Genomic DNA, 21780 nt, shown 5'->3' with positions numbered 1-21780 from the left:
CAGAAAAATAACCTACAGAATGGGGGAAGGTATTTGTAAATCATATATTTGAAAAGAATTAATATCCAGAATACATAAAGAACTACAATTCAACAACAACAAAAACAACCCAATTCAAAAATGGGCAAAGGACTCAGACATTTCTTCAAAGAAGATATACAAACGACCAACAGGCATTTGAAAAGATGCTCAATGTCACTAATCATTAAGGAAATACAAATCAAAACCATGGTGACACACCACTTCACACCAACTCAAATGTCTGTAACTTAAGAAAAACTGGAAAATAACAAGTGATGGTGACAACATGGAGGAATTGGAACCACACGTGTTTCTGGAGGGAATGTAAAATGATGCAACTGCTATGGAAAACAGTTTGGCAATTTCCCAAAAAGTAAAATATAGAACTACCATGTGACCTAGCAATTCTACTTCTAGGTATAAATCCAAAATAATTGAAATCAGAGACTTGAACAGATATCTGCACAGCCATGCTTTATTCACAGTAACCAAAAGATAGAAACAACTGATGGATGAATGGATAAACAAAGTGTGATATGTACACACAGTGAAGTACTGTTCAGTCATAAAAAGGAATGGCATTTTGATATATGCTACAACATGGATGGACCTTGAAATATTATGCTTAGTGAAATAAGACAGTCACAGAAGGAGAAACATTATATGATACCACCTATATCAGGTACCCAGAGTAGGCAAATTCATAGAGATAGAAGGTAGATTAGAGGTCATCAAGGTCTAGAGGGAAGGGGAAAGGGAAAGTTTTTATTTAATGGGTACAGAGTTTACACTTGAGATGATGAAAAAGTTTGGGGTATAGTGTAATGGTTACACAGCATTGTGACTATTTAATGCCATTGAATTGTACACTTATAAATGGTTAAAATGATAAATATTATATATATTTAATACAAAGAAAAAGGAAAGCATATTTCAAAAGGTAATCATCTATCTGACACAAGGCTAGGCATCCATCTTAATTTTCAAGTTACTGAAGTTTTTGTTGAAGATACATTACCAAATCCAGCAGATGCTTTGCAATCCTCATTTTATCTGAACTATCCACAGGCTTTGACAGTATTAACTACTGTTTCTGGAAATCTTCTGTTTTGGTTTCGGTTATGCTTTCTTCAGTTTCTCATCCTATTTCTTCAATCATTTCTTCCTGGGCTCTTTTTTAAGCTCCTCTGCATCTGCCCAACTCTCAAATGTATGTATATGCCAAGCCTTTGTCCTGAGCCCCCTAAGCATTCCTAGGAGAGCTCATATCTTCCTGAGATTATCTGAAATATCACGTATGTGTTGATGATTCACACATTTATACCTCTAGTCAGACCTCTCTCCTGAGCTGCTCCTATCTACAACTGCAACATCTTTGTTTGCATATTCCAGGTACATCTCAAATTATTACGTCTAAAACTAAACTCATCCTTTTCTCATTGTTCCCTCCCACCAGCCCTACCCCAATCCTCTTCCTTTTGAATTCCCAGTCTACCCCACCTACCAAGTCATCCAAGCCTGAAATCTGGGGATAATCCTTCACTCCTGCCTCTTCCTGTTTCCTGGATCCAATCACTAACCAAGTCTTGTTGGTTCTACCTTCTTATCTCTCAAATTCATCTCCTTTTATCCATCCTATTAATAAAGCCTAAATTCAAGCTGTCTCTAGTTCTGTTGGTCTCCTAACAAGTCTGTAATTCTTCTTTGTTGTCTTCCTTCTAATGTAGTCTCCCTGACTCTACTACATACTTCATTCTAAGAAAAAAATTATAGGTTACCTTTGCAGAGAGTAGTTTTTGTTACTAAGATGATGTGCTTGTTTGCAGCTAAGCACCCTGTTTGATGCAAAGATGAGTAAGGAAAGGAAAATGGAATGCCTGCATAACTATGAACAGGACATTGTGTGGTAAATGATGTGAGAGATACACAGAAAGAGGTTAGAGAGAGGTAGACAAAAGAGAGAACATTTGAGTTGGGGTTTAAAGGATCAATGAAATTGTAATGAGTAGATAAGGAGTTGTGGGGAGATGTTTCCAAAAAAGAGAGAAAGAAATGATCAGAAAGAAAGAGGCTGGGAACTTGACACATGCAAGACTTAGCCAGTGCGTAAAGTGTGTATAGTGGATTAATGGAAAATAAGGCCAGAAAAATAGATTCATTTCAAATCTGAGAGGGCCTGAAGTATATGGGCTTTTTGCAGTGTACAGTGAGGAAAACACTGAAAGTTCTCAGATGGAGATTGTTTAATGGGCTTTCTTAAAGTATAATCTGCATGTAATAAAATTTACCCATTTTTAAATTCACCCATTTTAAGTGAACAGTTCAGTGAGTTTTAACAAATGAGTACAGTCATGTAACCAACACAAAGTATAACACAGTTCTATCTCTCAAAGACTTCCCATGCCTCTTTTTAAAAATTAATTAATTTATTTATTTATGCATTCATTCATTCATTCATTCTTGGCTGCGTTGGGTCTGCGTTGCTGTGTGCGGGCTTTCTCTAGTTGCAGCGAGCAAGGGCTACTCTTCGTTGCGGTGCGCGGGCTTCTCATTGCGGTGGCTTCTCTTCTTGCGGAGCATGGGCTCTAGGCGTGCAGCCTCAGTAGTTGTGGCACGTGGGCTCAGTAGTTGTGGCTCATGGGCTCTAGAGCGCAGGCTCAGTAGTTGTGGTACACGGGCTTAGTTGCTCTGTGGCATGTGGGATCTTCCCGGACCAGGGCTTGAACCCGTGTCCCCAGCATTGGCAGGCGGATTCTTAACCACTGTGCCACCAGGGAAGCCCATGCCTCTTTATATTTAGTCTCATTTTCACATCCCCATGGCAACCATTGATCTCTTCTCTGTCACTATAGTTTTGCCTTTTTTTAGGATTTTAACTGAATTAAATCATACAGTACCTAGTCATTTGTGTCTGGCTTCTTTCCCTTAATAGGGTATGGAGGTGGGATTCTGTTTTAGAAATATTAATTCAGCATTCTGTGCGGGTTAGGCTGGAGCCATGAGAGTCAGAAAACAGAGATGAATTAGAAATATTGCATTTGTCTAGAATGAGACTCAGCATGATTCAGGGTTGAAGTAGTGGGAATAAAAAGTTTTAGAAAACTACAGGATATAATGAGGGTGAAGATTAGGTTAAACACACATGAGGAAGAGGACGATGTAGGGATGGATAGGAGGTTGTGGTCAGAAAGAAGAGAGCTCAAGAGTGTGGGATTTGGAGAAGGAACATATGCAAGAAATAATAAAACCCAAATGGATGGCAGAAATGGAGATAAAGATTGCTAGGAAAGAGGATTGAGAACATTTGTGGCCCCAGTATGTGATGTTCTTAATGTGGATGTTGATATTAAGGACAATGGGAAGAGAAATGAAACTACCTGCCCAAGACGATAGAAGAGTCTTTGAGTTTCTTACGAGACTGGAGAAAAGCACTGGAGAGTTGAAGTTTGGAATTCAGAAGAGGAAGGGCTGTAGAGGTGCGGTGGCAGAACAAGAGGCTGGGAGCAGCAGGGACATCTTGACCCTCTCCTTCTTCCCTCCTGCTGCGGGTTGAATTGTGCCCCTAAAATCCGTATGTTGAAGCCTTAACCCCCAGTGTGATGGTATTTGGAGTTGAAGGCCTTTGGGAGATAATTAGGTTTAAGTGAGGTCATGAGGGTGGGGCCCCATGATGGAATTAGTACTCTTATAAGAAGGGACAGCAGAGGCCTTGCTGTCTTTTTCTCCCTGCCACATGAGGACACAATGAGAAGGGACCATCTGCGAGCCAGGAAGAGTCCTCACCAGAGCCCAACCGTGCTGGCACCCTGATCTCAGACTCCCAGCCTCCAGAACTGTAAGAAAATTAATTTCTGTTGTTTAAACCACCCAGTTTCTGGTATTTTGTTATGGTAGCCCAAGCTGACTGAGACACCAGTGAGCCCCAGAGATATGGGAGAAGAAAAGCTTCCGCTAGAGAGGCTTTCAGAGGAAGTCAAAGCAAGGAGTCCTTTAGAAACAGAATAATAATGAGGGTGGGGACAGTTTATTCACAGTGGAGATAGAATTTTGAAATGAATAAATGTTTGAAATTTTTCAAGGTAAATTCCGTGTCTGCTTTCTTTTGCCGACATGATTTTGGTGATGTTCGTTTAGTTTTCTAAAGAGACGCAGTTTGGAGAGATTGATCAAGATGGTGGAGTAAGAGGATGTGGAGCTCACCTCCCCCCACAAACACATTAAAATACATCTACATATGGAACAATTTCACTGGAAACTAGCAGAAAGACCCTGGTACAACCAAGACTGTAAAAAATATCCGCACATAATTGGGTAGGAAGGGAAGAAAAGTGATCAGATCAGGACCTGTGCCCCTGGGAGGGGACTCAGAAGAAAAGGGAGAATACATGGCGGAGACCCACCATGGGCAGTGAGTGCTGAGAACCACAGATTGGGTGCCCTAGTCCTGGCATCCTCCACAGGGGAGACGAGCCCCCTTGGCTGGTTGGAGGGCAACTGGGACTACCAGGAGGGCAGAGGGACACCTGGACTCCGCTTGTGAGGAGGGCGCACGCAGGCTTGGCCCAAAGGCAGTGCAGAGAGAGGTCTGCTCCAGCAGCTGCCAAGTCCTGCGGCTGCCTCATCATGCACCCCAGCCCCAAGCCAAGCCAACTCTCTGGTCCCACTCATTCCATTCTGGGGCAGCCACTACCAGGAAGAAGACTCAGCCGTGGGACGCAGAGGTGGCCCAGTCCCAGGGTGGAGCCTGGGAGGGGTAGCGGCAGCCATTGTCAGCACTTAACTCAAGTGGCACAGCAGAAGCAGCCCAGACCTCTGACAGCAGCCGGCCTGCCACAGCTCACTCCTGGTACACGCTGAGAGTCCACACGGGCCCCTGCAGCTCTGCAGTGTGGCTCCACAGCCAGATGGAGGTGACAGGGGCTGGGGGCAGTGATCAGCTGAGTGGGTCAAAGTGGACTTGTACCGAGGCTGCACCTGAGTGGAGCATGGGAAACAAGTATGTGCACCTGAACAGGCAGTGAATCAGAGACAGCTCAGACCTCTGTCTGAGGCTGACATGAGCGGAGAGCCCACATAGGCCCCACTCACTTCAGCACTTCCTGCTCTGGGGCAAGGAGAGAGGAAGAGACCCACTTAAAGGGAACAGAGCCAGCTCATGCCTGACCCTCAGGGCTTCTGCTCCAGCAACCTGGGATCAGACCCCACCCCTGATAGGGCAGTGACAGCCACCTGGCAGAGGGGAAGTCCTGCCCCACACCCGCCTCCAGCTCTAGCCCCTCCACCAGCAGGCCCACCTCCTACCAAGGAGATAGCTATCAACACACACTGAGCAAAGACATGATTTGCGTCCATGTCAAATTCAGTTCTGCCACAAAAGGCATTGGGCACACGCGGTCTGTATAGGGACACTCCTACATAAGAACACTCCTTCAAGGTAACTTTCACCTAAATTCACAGAGGCAGGAAAAGTTAAGCAAAATGAAAAGGCAGAGGAACTTCTCTCAATTGAAAGAGCCATAGAAAACCCCTGAAAAAACTACTAATGAAACAGTTGACTAGATAAAGAATTCAAAGCATTGGTTATAAGAATGTAAACTGAATTAGGGAAAAAAATAATGTCTACACAGCAATGTTTTTAACAAGGAACTAGAAAATATAAAAAAGACCCAATCAGAAATAAAGAATTCAATAGTTGAAGTAAAAAACACACTAGAAGGAATGAATAGCCGGCTAAGTGACACAGAAGAACACATAAGTGATCTGGAAGATAGAATAATGCACATCACCCCATCAGAACAGCAAAAAGAAAGGCAGTTTTTAAAAATGAAAACAGTCTAAGAGATCTCTGGGATATCATATAAGGGGCCCAGAAGGAGGAGAGAGAGAGAGAAGGGAATTGAAAATGTATTTGAGGAAATTGTGACTGAAAACTTCCACAGTCTGAAGAAAGGAACAGATATCGAGGTACAGGAAGAGCGTCCAAACAAGATGAACTCAAACAGATGCACACCAAGACATATCATTATTAAAGTGGCAAAAGTTAGAATTCTGAAGGCAGCAAGAGAAAAACAAAGCGTCATACACAAGGGAATTCCTATAAGTCTGTCACCTGATTTCTCTGCAGACACTTTACAGGCCAGAAGGGAGCAGCATGATATATTCAAAGTCCCGAAAGGGAAAACCTGCAACCTAGGGTACTCTACTCAGCAAGATTATTGTTAAAATAGAAGGAGTGATAAAGGGCGTCTCAGATAAGCAAAAGCTAAGAGTTCATCAATACTAAACTTACCCTAAAAGAAATGTTGAAGGGACTTCTCTGAGTGGAAAAGAAGTAAGCTGTAGGGACGGGGAAATCCTGATAGGAAAGGCAAATATATAGTAAGGACTGAAGATCAACCACTTAAATAAGCCAGTACAAAGATTAAAAACAAAAAATTGTAAAAGCATTTGGTTAACTGTTGCCTGCAGTGACCTGGGACATAGACCCCACATACCTAATGAACTTGTAGCTGTAAGGGAAGGGCTGGAAAACAGAACCTTAATAGTATCTGTTGGTTATTACTGACTATTTGGCAAGGAATTAAAAAGAAAGAGATGAACTTAAAAAAAAAATCGTAGAAGCAACTATAACTACAATAAATAGTTAAGAGATAAACATAAAGATCTAAACTATGACATCAAAAACAATGTAGGGGAGGGGCGTAAAAAACGTAGATCTTTTCAAATGCATCTGAACTTAAACGACTATCAGTTCAAAACAAGTAGATATAGTTAAATGTCAACATATATGAATCCCATGGTAATCACAAATCAAAACTACAGTAGATAAAACTAAAAAGAATACAAGCATACTACTAAAGAAAATCATCAAACCACAAGAGAAGAAATGAACAAAGAACTAGAAAAACAACCAGTAAACATATAATAAAATGGCATTAAGTACATACCTATCAATAATTACTTTAGACAGCAACAGTCAGCTCTACCCACCACCAGAGCCTCCCATCAAGCCTCTTAGATAGCCTCAACCACCAGAGGACAGACAGCAGAAGCAAGAAAAACTACAATCCTGCAGCCTGTGGACCAAAACCCACAGTTACAGAAAGATAGACAAGATGAAAAGGCAGAGGGCTATATATCAGATGAAGGAACAAGAAAAAACCCCAGAAAAACAACTAAATGAAGTGGAGATAGGCAACCTTCCAGAAAAAGAATTCAGAATAATGATAGTGAAGATGATCCAGGACCTCGGAATAAGAATGGAGGCAAAGATTGAGAAGATGCAAGAAATGATTAACAAAGACCTAGAAGAATTAAAGAACAAACAAACAGAGATGACCAATACAATAACTGAAATGAAAACTACACTAGAAGGAATCAATAGCAGAATAACTGAGGCAGAAGAACGGATAAGTGACCTGGAAGACAGAATGGTGGAATTCACTGCTGTGGAACAGACTAAAGAAAAAAGAATGAGAAGAAATGAAGACAGCCTAAGAGACCTCTGGGACAACATTAAACGCAACAACATTCACATTATAGGGGTCCCAGAAGGAGAAGAGAGAGAGAAAGGGCCAGAGAAAATATTTGAAGAGATTATAGTCGAAAACTTCCCTAACATGGGAAAGGAAATAGCCACCCAAGTCCAGGAAGCGCAGAGAGTCCCATACAGGATAAACCCAAGGAGAAACACGCTGAGACACATAGTAATCAAAGTGGCAAAAATTAAAGACAAAGAAAAATTATTGAAAGCAGCAAGGGAAAAACGACAAATAACATACAAGGGAACTCCCATAAGGTTAACAGCTGATTTCTCAGCAGAAACTCTACAAGCCAGAAGGGAGTGGCATGATATACTTAAAGTGATGAAAGGGAAGAACCTACAACCAAGATTACTCTACCTGGCAAGGATCTCATTTAGATTTGATGGAGAAATCAAAAGCTTTACAGACAAGCAAAAGCTAAGAGAATTCAGCACCACCAAACCAGCTCTACAACAAATGCTAAAGGAACTTCTCTAAGTGGGAAACACAAGAGAAGAAAAGGACCTACAAAAACAAACCCAAAACAATTAAGAAAATGGTCATAGGAACATACATATCGATAATTACCTTAAACGTGAATGGATTAAATGCTCCAACCAAAAGACACAGGCTTGCTGAATGGATACAAAAACAAGACCCATATATATGCTGTCTACAAGAGACCCACTTTAGACCTAGGGACACATACAGACTGAAAGTGAGGGGATGGAAAAAGATATTCCATGCAAATGGAAATCAAAAGAAAGCTGGAGTAGCTATACTCATATCAGATAAAATAGACTTTAAAGTAAAGAATGTTACAAGAGACAAAGAAGGACACTACATAATGATCAAGGGATCAATCCAAGAAGAAGATATAACAATTATAAATATATATGCACCCAACATAGGAGCACCTCAATACATAAGGCAACTGCTAACAGCCATAAAAGAGGAAATCGACAGTAACACAATAATAGTGGGGGACTTTAACACCTCACTTACACCAATGGACAGATCATCCAAAATGAAAATAAATAAGGAAACAGAAGCTTTAAATGACACAATAGACCAGATAGATTTAATTGATATTTATAGGACATTCCATCCAAAAACAACAGATTACACGTTCTTCTCAAGTGCGCACGGAACATTCTCCAGGATAGATCACATCTTGGGTCACAAATCAAGCCTCAGTAAATTTAAGAAAATGGAAATCATATCAAGCATCTTTTCTGACCACAATGCTATGAGATTAGAAATGAATTACAGGGAAAAAAACGTAAAAAAGACAAACACATGGAGGCTAAACAATACGTTACTAAATAACCAAGAGATCACTGAAGAAATCAAAGAGGAAATCAAAAAATACCTAGAGACAAATGACAATGAAAACACGACGACCCAAAACCTATGGGATGCAGCAAAAGCAGTTCTAAGAGGGAAGTTTATAGCTATACAAGCCTACCTAAAGAAACAAGAAAAATCTCAAGTAAACAATCTAACCTTACACCTAAAGAAACTAGAGAAAGAAGAACAAAGAAAACCCAAAGTTAGCAGAAGGAAAGAAATCATAAAGATCAGAGCAGAAATAAATGAAATAGAAACAAAGAAAACAATAGCAAAGATCAATAAAACTAAAAGCTGGTTCTTTGAGAAGATAAACAAAATTGATAAGCCATTAGCCAGACTCATCAAGAAAAAGAGGGAGAGGACTCAAATCAATAAAATCAGAAATGAAAAAGGAGAAGTTACAACAGACACTGCAGAAATACAAAGCATCCTAAGAGACTACTACAAGCAACTTTATGCCAATAAAATGGACAACCTGGAAGAAATGGACAAATTCTTAGAAAGGTATAACCTTCCAAGACTAAACCAGGAAGAAACAGAAAATATGAACAGACCAATCACAAGCAATGAAATTGAAACTGTGATTAAAAATCTTCCAATAAACAAAAGTCCAGGACTAGATGGCTTCACAGGTGAATTTTATCAAACATTTAGAGAAGAGCTAACACCTATCCTTCTCAAACTCTTCCAAAGAATTGCAGAGGAAGGAACACTCCCAAACTCATTCTATGAGGCCACCATCACCCTGATACCAAAAGCAGACAAAGACACTACAAAGAAAGAAAAATACAGACCAATATCACTGATGAATATAGATGCAAAAATCCTCAACAAAATACTAGCAAACAGAATCCAACAACACATTAAAAGGATCATACACCATGATCAAGTGGGATTTATCCCAGGGATGCAAGGATTCTTCAATATACGCAAATCAATCAATGTGATACACCATATTAACAAATTGAAGAAGAAAAACCATATGATCATCTCAATTGATGCAGAAAAAGCTTTTGACAAAATTCAACACCGATTTATGATAAAAACTCTCCAGAAAGTGGGCATAGAGGGAACCTACCTCAACATAATAAAGGCCATATTAAAAAAAAAATTACTTTAAATGTCAAAGGACTAAATATTCGAATCAAAAGACATAGGGTGATGAGGCCCTTCTATTTGCTGCCTACAAGAGACTCACTTCAGAGCTAAAGACACAGACAAAGTGAGGAGATGGAAAAAGTTATTTCATGCAAACAGAAATGACAAGAAAGTGGGGGTAGCAATACTCATATCAGATAAAGTAGACTTTAAACAAAGACTGTAACAGAAAACAGAGAAGGGCATTATATAATGATAAAGGGATCAATACAAGAAGAGGATGTTATCATTAACATAAATACTTGATACAGGAGCACCTAAATATATAAAGCAAATACTAACAGACAAAAAGGGAGAAATTCACAATAATAGTAGGGCACTTGAACACCACACTTACATTAATGGGCAAATCATCCAGACAGAAAATCAATAAGGCAACACTGGTCTTAAATGACACAACAGACCTCTTGGACTTAACAGATATGTACAGAACATTACATCCAAAAACAGCAGAATATACATTATATTCAAGTGCACATGGAACATTCTCCAGGATAGATCACATGCTAGGCCGTAAAACAAGTCTCAAAAAATGTGAGAAGATAGAAAGCATATCAAGCATTTTTTCTGACCGTAGCAGTATGAAACTAGAAATGAATTACAGAAAGAAAAATGGGAAAAGGACAAATACTTAGAGACTAAAACAACATGCTACTAAAAAACCAGTGGGTGAATGAAGAAATCAAAGAGGAAATCAGAAAATACCTTAAGACCAAAGAAAAGGGAAATGCAACACTCCAAAATCTATGGGGTGCAGCAAAAGTAGTTCTAAGAAGCAAGTTTATAGCAGTACAGGCCTTTCTCAAGAAAGAAAAATTAACAACCTAACCTGCCACTTAGAAGGATTAGAAAAAGAAGAACAAAGCCCAAAGTCAGCGATAGGAAGGAAATAAAGATCAGAGGGGAAATAAAATAGAAATCAACAAAACAATAGAAAAGATCAATGAAACCAAGAGCTGGTTTTTTGAAAAGATGCACAAAATTGGTAAACATTTAGCAAGGATCACCGAGAAGAAAAGAGAGAAGACCCAAATAAAATAAGAAATGAAAGAGGAGAAGTAACAACAGAAACCACAGAGATACAAAAAATCATAAGAGAACACTACTAACAGTTATATGTCAATGAATTGGACAACCTAGAAGAAATGGATAAATTTCTGGAAACATACAACCTGTGAAGACTGAATCAAGAAGAAGTAGACAACTTGAACAGACTGATCACTAGTAGTAAAATTGAATCTGTAATTTAAAAACTCCCAGCAAACAAAAGTCCAGGACCAGACAGCTTCAAAGGAGAATTCTACCAAACATATAAAGAGCTAATACCTAACCGTCTCAAACTATTCCAAAAAATTGAAGAGGACGGAACACTCTCAAACTCATTTTACAAGGCCACCAATAATTACCCTGATACCAAAACCACACAAATATACTATAAAAAAAGAAAATTACAGGTCAATATCATTGATGAATATAGATTCTAAAATCCTCAACAGAATATTAGCAAACTGAATCCAAAAATATATTAAAAGGATTATATACGATGATCAATTTGGATTTATTCCAGGGACACAAAGATTGTTCAGTATTTGCAAATCAATTAATGTGATACACCACATTAACAAAAGGAAGGATAAAAACCAAGTGATCATCTCAATAGATGCAGAAAAACCATCTGACAAAATTCATTATCCATTCATTATAAAACTCTCACCGAAGTGGGTATAGAGGGAACATATCTCAACATAATAAAGGCAATTTATGACAAATCCACAGCTAACATCATATTCAACAGTAAAAGTTGAAAGCCTTTCTTCTAACTCAGGAACTAGACAGGGATGCCCACTTTTTGCCCCTTCTATTTAACATAGTATTGGAAGTTCTAGCCACAGCAATCAGACAAGGAAGATAAATAGGTATGCAAATGTGAAGGGAAGAAGTAAAACTGTCACTATTTGCAGATCCATGACACTATATATAGAAAACCCTAACGTCTCCACCAAAAAACTATTAGCACTAATAAATGAATTCTGTAAAATTGCAGAATACAAGATTAATATAGAGAAATGTTTCCTTTACATACACTAATAATGAACTATCAGAAAGATAAAGTAAAAAAAACAATCCCCATTAAAATCACACCAAAAAGAATACAATACCTAAAACTTAAAGGTGAAAGACCTATACTCTGAAAACTATGAAACAATGATGAAGGAAATAGAAGATGATAAAAGAAATGGAAGGATATCCTGTGCTCTTGGATTGGAAGAATTAATATTGTTAAAATGGCCACTAAAAGCAATGTACAGATTAAATGCAATCCCTATCAAAATACTCATGACATTTTTCACAAAACTAGAACAAATAATCCTAACATTCATATCGAACCACAAAAGGCCCCAAATTGCCAAAACAGTCTGGAGGAAAAAGAACAAATCTGGAGGTGTCAAGCACCCAAACTTCAGACTATACTACAAAGCTACAGTAATCAAAACAGCATGGTACCAGCACAGAAACATACACATAGATTAATGGAACAGAATAGAGATCCCAGAAATAAACCCATGAACCTTTGGTCAATTAATCTACAACAAAGGAGGTAAGAATATACAATGGAAGAAGACAATCTCTTCAATAAGCTGTGCTGGGAAAACTGGACAGCTACATGTAAAAGAATGAGATTAGAACATTTCCTCACACCATATACAAAAATAAACTCAATGGACTAAATATCTAAATGTAAGACCTGAAGCCATAAAACTCATAGAAGAGAACATAGGCAGAACACTCTTTGACATAAATTGTAGCAATATTTTTTTGGATCTATCTCCTAAGGCAAAAGAAATAAACAGATGGGACCTAATTAAACTTAAAAACTTTTGCACAGCTAAGGAACTGTGGACAAAATGAAAAGACAACCTGTGAATGAGAGAAAATATTTGCAAACGATACGGCCAACACAGGGTTAATATCCAAAATATATAAACAGCTCATACAACTCAATATAAAAAAACAATCCAATCAGAAAATGGGCAGAGGACCTGAATAGACATTTTTCTAAAGAAGACATACAGATGGCCAACAGGCACGTGAAAAAATGCTCAACGTCACTAATTATTAGAGAATTTCAAATCAGAACTACCATGGGTTACCACCTCAGACTGGTCAGAATGGCCATCATCAAAAAGTCAACAAATAATAAATGCTAGAGAGGGTGTGGAGAAAAGGGAACCCTCCTACACTGTTGGTGGGAGTGTAAATTGGTGCATCTAATATAGAAAACATTATGGAGGTTCCTCAGAAAACTGAAAATAGAACTACCATATGACCCAGCAATTCCACTACTATGTATATATCCAAAGAAAATGAAAACACTAATTTGAAGAGATACGTGCGCCCCAGCGTTCATAGCAGTATTGTTTACAATAGCCAAGATATGGAAGCAAGTGACCAGCAGATGAATGGATAAAGAAGATACACACACACACACAAACACACACAAAATGGAATATTACTCAGCCATTAAAAAGAATGAAATCTGCCATTTGCAACAATGTGGATGGACCTCGAGAATATTATGCTTAGTGAAAAAATCAGAGAAAGACAAATACTCATCACTTACATGTGGAACCTAAAAAATAAAACAAACAGTGTATATAGCAAAACAGTAACAGACTCACAGTATAGAAAACTAACTAGTGGTTCCCAGTGGGGAGAGGGAAGGGGGGGGCCAAGATAGGGGTATGGGATTAAGAGATACAAACTACTGTGTATAAATTGGAGAGGCAACAATGATATATAGCCCAGGGAATTATTGCCTTTATCTTGTAATAACTTTTACTGGAGTATAATCTGTAAAAATAACTGAATCACTATGCTGTACACCTGAAACTAATACAATATTGTAAATCACCTATACTTCAAAGAAAATGAATGAGTGATTAGACATTGTTTAAGAATTGGAATTCTTTCTAATAGCTGGTTCCTCTCCTGATCTTCCTGTGTACAGATCAGTACAGTGTATGTGCTAAGAGCAAGACTGCAGCCAGAATGTGTGAATTCAAACTCAGTTTCATCACTTAGTCTCATCTTCCTCACCTATAAAATGGAAACAAGGGCTTCCCTGGTGGCGCAGTGGTTGAGAATCTGCCTGCTAATGCAGGGGACACGGGTTCGAGCCCTGGTCTGGGAAGATCCCACATGCCGCGGAGCAACTAAGCCCGTGAGCCACAACTACTGAGCCTGCGCGTCTGGAGCCTGTGCTCTGCAATGGGAGAGGCCGCGACAGTGAGAGGCCCGCGCACTGCGATGAAGAGTGGCCCCCGCTCACCGCAACTGGAGAAAGCCCTCACACAGAAACGAAGACCCAACACAGCCAAAATAAATAAATAAATTAAAAAAAAAAATGGAAACAGTAATTGTTCCTATCCCAAAGGATTATTATGAGGGTTAAATGAATTAATATGTATAAAGTCCTCAGAATTGGGCCTGACTCAAAACAGATATTCCTATTATGAACATACATACACTGTTATTATTAACAATAATAACAGCTGTTATGCCCATAAATGGCAGTTTCAGGGAACCAGTTGCTGAAGCCAAAACCGTATGATGAGGAAAATTAATACTCATAGCTAAAATTAATTGAGCATTCTTATGTGCTAGACCTTTTACATGCATTTTTTTATTTCTCAAGATAGTAAGGCAGGTATGATTGTTGTCCCCACTTTGCTGTTAAGAAAAATAAGGCATTGAATCAAAGTAATCTTGTTTCAAAACCTTCCAAACCCTATGGATTTGTACTCTGTATTCTCTGCACCCCTTTCCTTCTGTTCTAACCCAGCCACTCCTCAGATGAGGGCCTGAGAGTCCTCTGAGAATTCTGTCACTAATGCCGGAAATAAAGTAGATTGGATATGAAGATTGGATGCTAAGGTGATTTCTCAGGGTGGGGAGAGGAACCGCTCTCTGGGGAGAGTTTGTTTAAGGACTGCATAGTAGTAGCCTCTTCAGTAGCATGCATCCTGTTAACTGTCAGCTCTGCAACCTCATCTGCAGAATTGACCATAATGCTTTTCCCATCTCCACTGACTGCTTTTTTTTACATCTCTGTCTTTCTTCAGAATTTCCAGATGATGTTAATCCTGTTACCAAAGAAAGAGGTGGACCCAGGGGCCCAGAACCTACCCGATATGGAGATTGGGAACGAAAAGGACGCTGTATTGATTTTTAAGCCACATATTCGTTAACTTCAGTATCTTTTTCTGATTGTGTACACCTGAATTAACTTATTTTTGATTATTTTCTTTCTGTATATCCTTTAAGTCATCTAATTTCTATAATGTGTTTAAAAATATATATGATAGCTTTGGAAGAAAATATGCTGCTATAAATCAGGAAAGAGGAAATATTAGCACATTAATTTTAATTTAAATGTATTGGGGTATTTAAGTGATGATTAGAGCTGCAAACTTTTATTTATCATGTTTCAGTTTAAGTTAATCAGTTGCTTATAAGATACAAATGTAAATAAAACAACTTTTTTTTTTAATGATTTTATTGCCATGTGCTAGGTAATAGTGACATTTTAAATGTGAGTTCAGTAATGCATTATAGTTTGGTAAGGCCACAGTAACAGCAGAAAATCTTTAACTCTGGAGCCAGATTACTTGGGTTCAAATCCCAGCTCCACTACTTAATAGCTTATGTGACCTTGGGTAAGTTATTTAACTTCTCTGTGCTTCAGTATCCTTATGTGTAAATTGGAGATAATACTAGTTCCACCTCATAGGACAGTTGAGAAGATTAAATGAGTGAATGAATACATGTAAACCCCCTGGAGCAGTGCATACCAGAAGAGCTGAAAGGAGTTGCCTCTGGAGGCGAGTTGGGTGGACAGGCACTGCGGTTTCTCATTAGATGCTCTCTTTCTTGACATAAATGAATATATTAGGTACTATTTTAAGGATTTGTACAAGTTCACTGGGGAAATTTAGAAAACAGTATAAAGAAGAAAACAAAAATTGTGTATAAAACCTCTACACCTGGGCTTCCCTGGTGGCACAGTGGTTGAGAATCTGCCTGCTAATGCAGGGGACACGGGTTCGAGCCCTGGTCTGGGAAGATCCCATGTGCCGCGGAGCAGCTAAGCCCGTGCACCACAACTACTGAGCCTGCGCGTCTGGAGCCTGTGCTCCGCAACGGGAGAGGCCGCGATAGTGAGAGGCCCGCGCACCGTGATGAAGAGTGGCCCCCGCTTGCCACAACTGGAGAAAGCCCTTGCGCAGAAACAAAGACCCAACACAGCCAAATAAATAAATAAATAAAGTAGCTATAAGATCCAGCTCTTCCCTTAAAAAAAAAAAAAAACCTCTACACCTGCTTGTTACCCTTTGATGTATTGTCCTTCAATAATCTAAGTAAATATACATGTTTTTTGTATCTGTTATCCTAACAATTTCGTAGTGAAAATGATGTTTCACTATTTGAATCTTCACTTTCTTAATCACAAGTGATGTTAAACACTCGTCTCTGTTTATCAGCCTTTTGTATCTTCTATTAATTGCTTTTTCTTTTGCTCATTTTCTGTTGGATATTGGTCTTTTGTTATCAGTTTGTATGAGACTTTTGCTTTTCACTTGTGCTTGTTTATGTTGAAATTTTTCTTATTTTTGTGGCGTCAATTTTTTATCTTTGTATAACTTGGTCTCTGTGACTTTAATGTACTCATATCCCTTCACACGTTCCTTGGTGGTTCCTGCCCTGATGAAGTCTTAAGTTCCGTGTCCTTCCTGTTCTGCCCCTTTACATCTGTTCAGGCCCCTCCTTCCCAGTCAAGCCCCACTACTCACAGCCTCTTAGACAGGCTTTTCATCGCCTCCATGTGTTGGTGGATAAACATGCCTTCTGCCTGAAATGCCCTCTTCTTTACTGTCTGCCTAGAAAACACCTATCAAGCTATACCTCACTTCCTTGACTATCTTTTCTGTGTCATTTCCACATTCAACTATCACAGACATACTAACTTGTTTTAGAATTAATTTTCAATTCTGCGTCCTCCATTAGTCTGTGGGCTTCCCTGTCTTATATTCCTGATTTATTTCATTCAGTTTTGTACCCCCAATTGCAGCATGGTGCTGGGCATTTAATAAACACTCAACAAACGTAGGCTTAGTTTTGAATCATCCAGCAGAACTCCACAATGGCCCCCGAGATTCCCTCTCCCTGGTGTGCATGTGAATATGATGAGATAGTCATTCCCTTGATTAGGTTACATTATATGGCAGCGATGATGGAATAGTCATTCTGGGGCTCAAGTTACCTTTGTAAGAATCCACTGTGGCCAACTGGAGGAAGGTTCTCCTGCTGGATTTGAAGAAGTAAGATGCTCTGTTGTGAAAGTGCCATTGGCTAGGTCCTGAAGGCAGCTTTCAGGAGCTGAAAGTGGTCCCCTGCTGACAGCCAACGAGAAAACAAGAACCTCAGTCTTCTTAAAACCACAAGCCTCTGAATTCTGCGAACCACATGAATGAGATTGGAAGCAGATTCTGAGCCTCAGATGAGATCCCAGCTCCAGCTGACACCTTGATTTCAGCCTGGTGAGACCCTGAACAGAGGACCCAGCTACCCAGTACTCAGACTCCGGACCCAAGGAAGCTGTGGGTAGTGTTTGTTGTTTTAAGCCACGGGGTTTGCGGTAATGTCTCACGCAGCAACAGGGAACTGTTAACAGTATTCGAGCTGCTGTTACTGGGCATTGGCCTTGACTCTCAGGAGCGATGACTAGGCTGCTTTTAAGACCTTGCGGTTGGATTAAGTGGATCCTTGTCTTCATTATTTGTGCACAAAATTCCTCTCAGACCTGCTTTGCCAAGCTGTTGCCCTGTCTTTCTTAGGAGAAACGAAGCCCTACTACCTTGCAGGCGTTCTTCCCTGTGCCACCTCCCTAGTGATCGACAACTAAGTTTAGTTCCTGCTCGCAGGTTCCCTCTTGCCATGTTCTGTCTGCACATGATACCACTCCTGCTACTTTATGGCGAGTCTCTTTTCCTGTGGGACCGCATGTGTGTGAACTACACCTATTTATTGTGACATTTTTGTGTGCATTGTCAAGCCTGCTGGACTGACCTTCCTTCAACACCTGCAGCCTGGTCTCATTCAGTGCCCAGAAGCTGGGATTGTTTCCTTCTCACAATGTCCCCTGTAATAAGTTTCCTGGCCCGGTATTCTAGAATTGGGCTAGTTGGGTCCCTCAGGTGAGATAAAATAATCCTAAATCAACCTTAAATTGCTATAAAAATGCCCCAAATTCTTTTAGGAATTTATTTATTAAAGAGTAATGCATTTTTCTTTAAACCACCCAAAATACTAAAAGATTTGGAATCTTCTGAGGTTTCTAATGTTGATAAGAGACATGTAGCAAAATGTTCCACTTGGGTTGCAGGGGCATGGGATTAGAAAAGGTAGGCGGCGGTTAAGGAAGACGAAGTGGGGCAGGTTGAGCCAGGGTGCAGCCCAAGGGGAGACAGGAGGAGGGCTGGGAGGCTTTAACCCAGAAACAAGCTTGGTCACAAAACGTCTGAGACTGGTCCTGGTCTTAGCATAATTTTTATAAGGATGTAAGCTGAGCCACAAGGCATTGCCCTCATGTTCTGCAAATGAACCAAGAACTTCAGTCTATGTAAGGCTGACCCCACGTACTTTTTAGAACCATTAAATTCACTTAAACTGCCCACATTATTTACATTTAATCTTTATTGAGGAAATCTAAAGAGAATTACTAGAAATGGGGATTGGCTTCAGCAAGTGCCAAAATAACAGAACAAAACTCTTTACCACGTTCAGATACTTTCCAAAATTTACAGTAATTAAAATGTAAAAGGCAAGAAGAGTTTCAGACAAGAATAACGTTGACATTTTCAGACGCTCTGCCAAAGCGAAGCTCCTCCCCTGGCACCGAGCAGGCTGGCTTGGATGATCAGCAGTGAGGGGTGAGCTGCCGAGGACGGCCTGCCAGGCCCCTCCGCCCCACCTGCCAGCCCCACTGCAGGCATCAGGCAGGCCTTGTCACCACTCGGGTCGGGTCACTAAAAAAGATGCTTAGGCGTGAAATGTCATAGCTGTTTCAGTCATTGAAATGCAAGATAGTTCCCGTTTTTCTTCAAAATGGACATACTAGATAAATCTTTCAGGGCACACTCAGAACCAGTTCAAGACCTACATATCATGGTTTAATTTAAGCCCTCTCCTGAAATTTGCTTTTCCCCAGTCTTTCCCCACTACACTCTCCGATACTCCTCACATTCGAGTCACTCCCAAAGGCCCTCAGGGTCCTTACTGGTCACAGTTAAAGGTATTAAGGGGCGAGTTAGCATGTGTAGCTCATTAGAAGGTGTTCATTACTTTTTAAAATTTACTTATTTATTTTTGGCTGTGTTGGGTCTTCGTTGCTGCACGCGGGCTTTTCTCTAGCTGCAGCGAGTGGGGGCTACTCTTCGTTGCAGTGCGTGGGCTTCTCATTGCGGTGGCTTCTCTTGTTGCAGAGCACGGGCTCTAGGCACACGGCCTGCAGTAGTTGTGGCATGTGGGCTCAGTAGTTGTGGCTTGTGGGCTCTAGAGCACAGGCTCAGTAGTTGTGGCGCACGGGCTTAGTTGCTCCACTGCATGTGGGATCTTCCAGGACCAGGGCTCGAACCCATGTTACCTTCATTGGCAGGCGGATTCTTAACCACTGCGCCACCAGGGAAGTCCCGGTGTTACTTACTTTTCACGCATTCATTGCCACTGGGCATTAAGCAGTCCCCTGTGGAAAGTGACCAGACATGTCATCTTTGTTATTATTGCTTAAGCTCTTATTATGGAAGTTTTCAAAATACACAAAAGTAGAAAGAATAATACAATGTGTCCCCCATGTACCCATCGCCCAAGTTTAACAGTTATTGATATTTATCAGCAGTTATTAATTTTGTTTCATTATCCACTTATACTTTTTCTCCCATCTGAGATATTTTATGGCAGACAACTTCAGACTGAATGTGTAGTTTTTATATAGAGGAGTTAAGCAGGTTTCAGAGGATTTCAGAGAATGGGTCCCTGGCTGAGCAGGCAGTCTAGCTGGGGGGGTGACACGGGGGTATCAGTGTGAAGGAGGCACGAGCCCAGGGCTAGGGTAGCAAAAAATCGATGGATGTTTTTAAATACATCTTTTCTGAGAAAGAAACAATTGATCTTGACTGCAAACCAAAAAAATGGTCTTGTTCTTTTAAGGTTTTGTTTCACCTGCAGTATAGGAAGATTGTGCTTATATTCGCTTCAAGATATTTATTTTAGACGTAACATGGTTTAAACATCCTGTTGTAAGCGCGATGATAGCCCATTGGTTCTCTGTTTTATAGCCTGCTCTTACAGACCACGGACGATGATGTCACAGATTTTAGAAAATACATTAAAAAGTTTCATCATCGCTTACATTCAGGAAAATCATTATTATGGGTCCAGTTCTCTTTGATTATGTAGTATATTTCCATCTCTTTTCCTTTGGGAAAGTGGCAGTTGAAGTCTTTGGGGCTGTTGTGTTCCTTACGCGAGGCTCCGTTTCCAAACCTCAGCACGCGTCGTTCAGGGTAGCCCCCCGTCTGCCCTGGAATGTGACTGTAACCCAGCGAATGCGTCCCTCTCGCGCGGGCGCGCCCGGCAGGGGGCGGGTGTCCAGCGTCCTGTGGGGCTGAGCCCTCGGCGCGGAGGCGTCCTCGCTGCTGTGGCTCGCAGCCCGCCCGCGCCCCCCTGGGGGACGCTGAGGGCGCGGCCGGGGAGCGCCGACCTCCTGCTCCTCGGCGACCTTAGCCCTCCGGCTCGAGCCGGCCTCTCCCGCGGGCGCGGGTGCCTGACGCTGCGGTCGGGAGGGCCCGGGACGGGGAGCGGCGGCACGCTGACGTCATCCGTTGCCCAGGAACACATCCGCTGGGCTTTGTTCTCAGGTTTCGGTTTCCCTGCATTGTGGTGGCCTCGCCAGCCTAGTAAGGCGAGGCCAGGATTGTGTTCTTAGGGTCTTTTTCGGCTCTGGGAGGGGCACTCGACCCGACCACCGCTGAAGGAGAGGGGAGGAGCGCGCAGGCTTTGGCTTCCGTTAGTACATCCCCGCGCCCAGCCCCACGCTGCGGCCGGAGGAAACTCCCGGGGGGATGCAGGGAGGATACCGCGCCCACAGGCTGCAAAGCCGCATTTGTCTCCTCGGGCGGCCACAGCAAGCAGCACAAACTGGCTTACAACAATAGGATTTTTTTTTTTTTTTTTGATGAGGGTGGGGACGGGGGAGGGTAAGCTGGGAACACTGTAGGATTTATGCTCTCACAGTTATGCAGGCTGGAAGCCTGAAGTCCAGGTGTCAGCAGAGCCACCCTCTTCCCAGCTGCTGCTGGCACGCCGGCAGCCCTTGGCGGCCCTTGCCTCGCAGGTTCACGACTCCAGCCTCTGCCTTCGTGGTCACCTAGCGCTCTCCTTGTGTGTCTCTGGTTTCACAAGGCCATCTCCTTGTAAGGACACCAGTCATGTTGGATTAGGGGCCCACCCTCCTCCGGGACGACCTCATCTGGACAGATGACACCTTTTTTCCAAATAAGCGCACATTCTGAGGTACCAGGGGTTAGGACGTCACCGTGTCATTTTGGGGAAACACATTTCACCCGTAAGAAGAGCACGAGGTACCTGTACCGACCTGGTGCGAAGG

The 21780-nt window shown here is 41.2% G+C and overlaps 1 protein-coding gene across 1 annotated transcript in view; it reads left to right on the top strand.

Annotated features, from left to right (window-relative positions):
- The window catches only part of SDHAF4 (succinate dehydrogenase complex assembly factor 4), a 35557-nt gene extending 19948 nt beyond the window's left edge, over positions 1-15609 (top strand). Inside the window, exon 3 of the mRNA XM_082474306.1 lies at positions 15179-15609. Within this exon, the coding sequence (XP_082330432.1) occupies positions 15179-15288 (110 nt within the window). The 3' untranslated portion in view covers positions 15289-15609. The remainder of the gene's footprint in view (positions 1-15178) is intronic.
- The last annotated feature ends 6171 nt before the right edge of the window (positions 15610-21780 follow it).

The sequence above is a fragment of the Balaenoptera physalus genome (genome assembly GCF_965194825.1).
Source record: "Balaenoptera physalus genome assembly, chromosome: 9".
Lineage (NCBI taxonomy): Eukaryota > Metazoa > Chordata > Mammalia > Artiodactyla > Balaenopteridae > Balaenoptera > Balaenoptera physalus.
The sequence above is the reverse complement of the archived record's forward strand: the minus strand, read 5'-3'. Positions and strand labels throughout refer to the sequence as shown.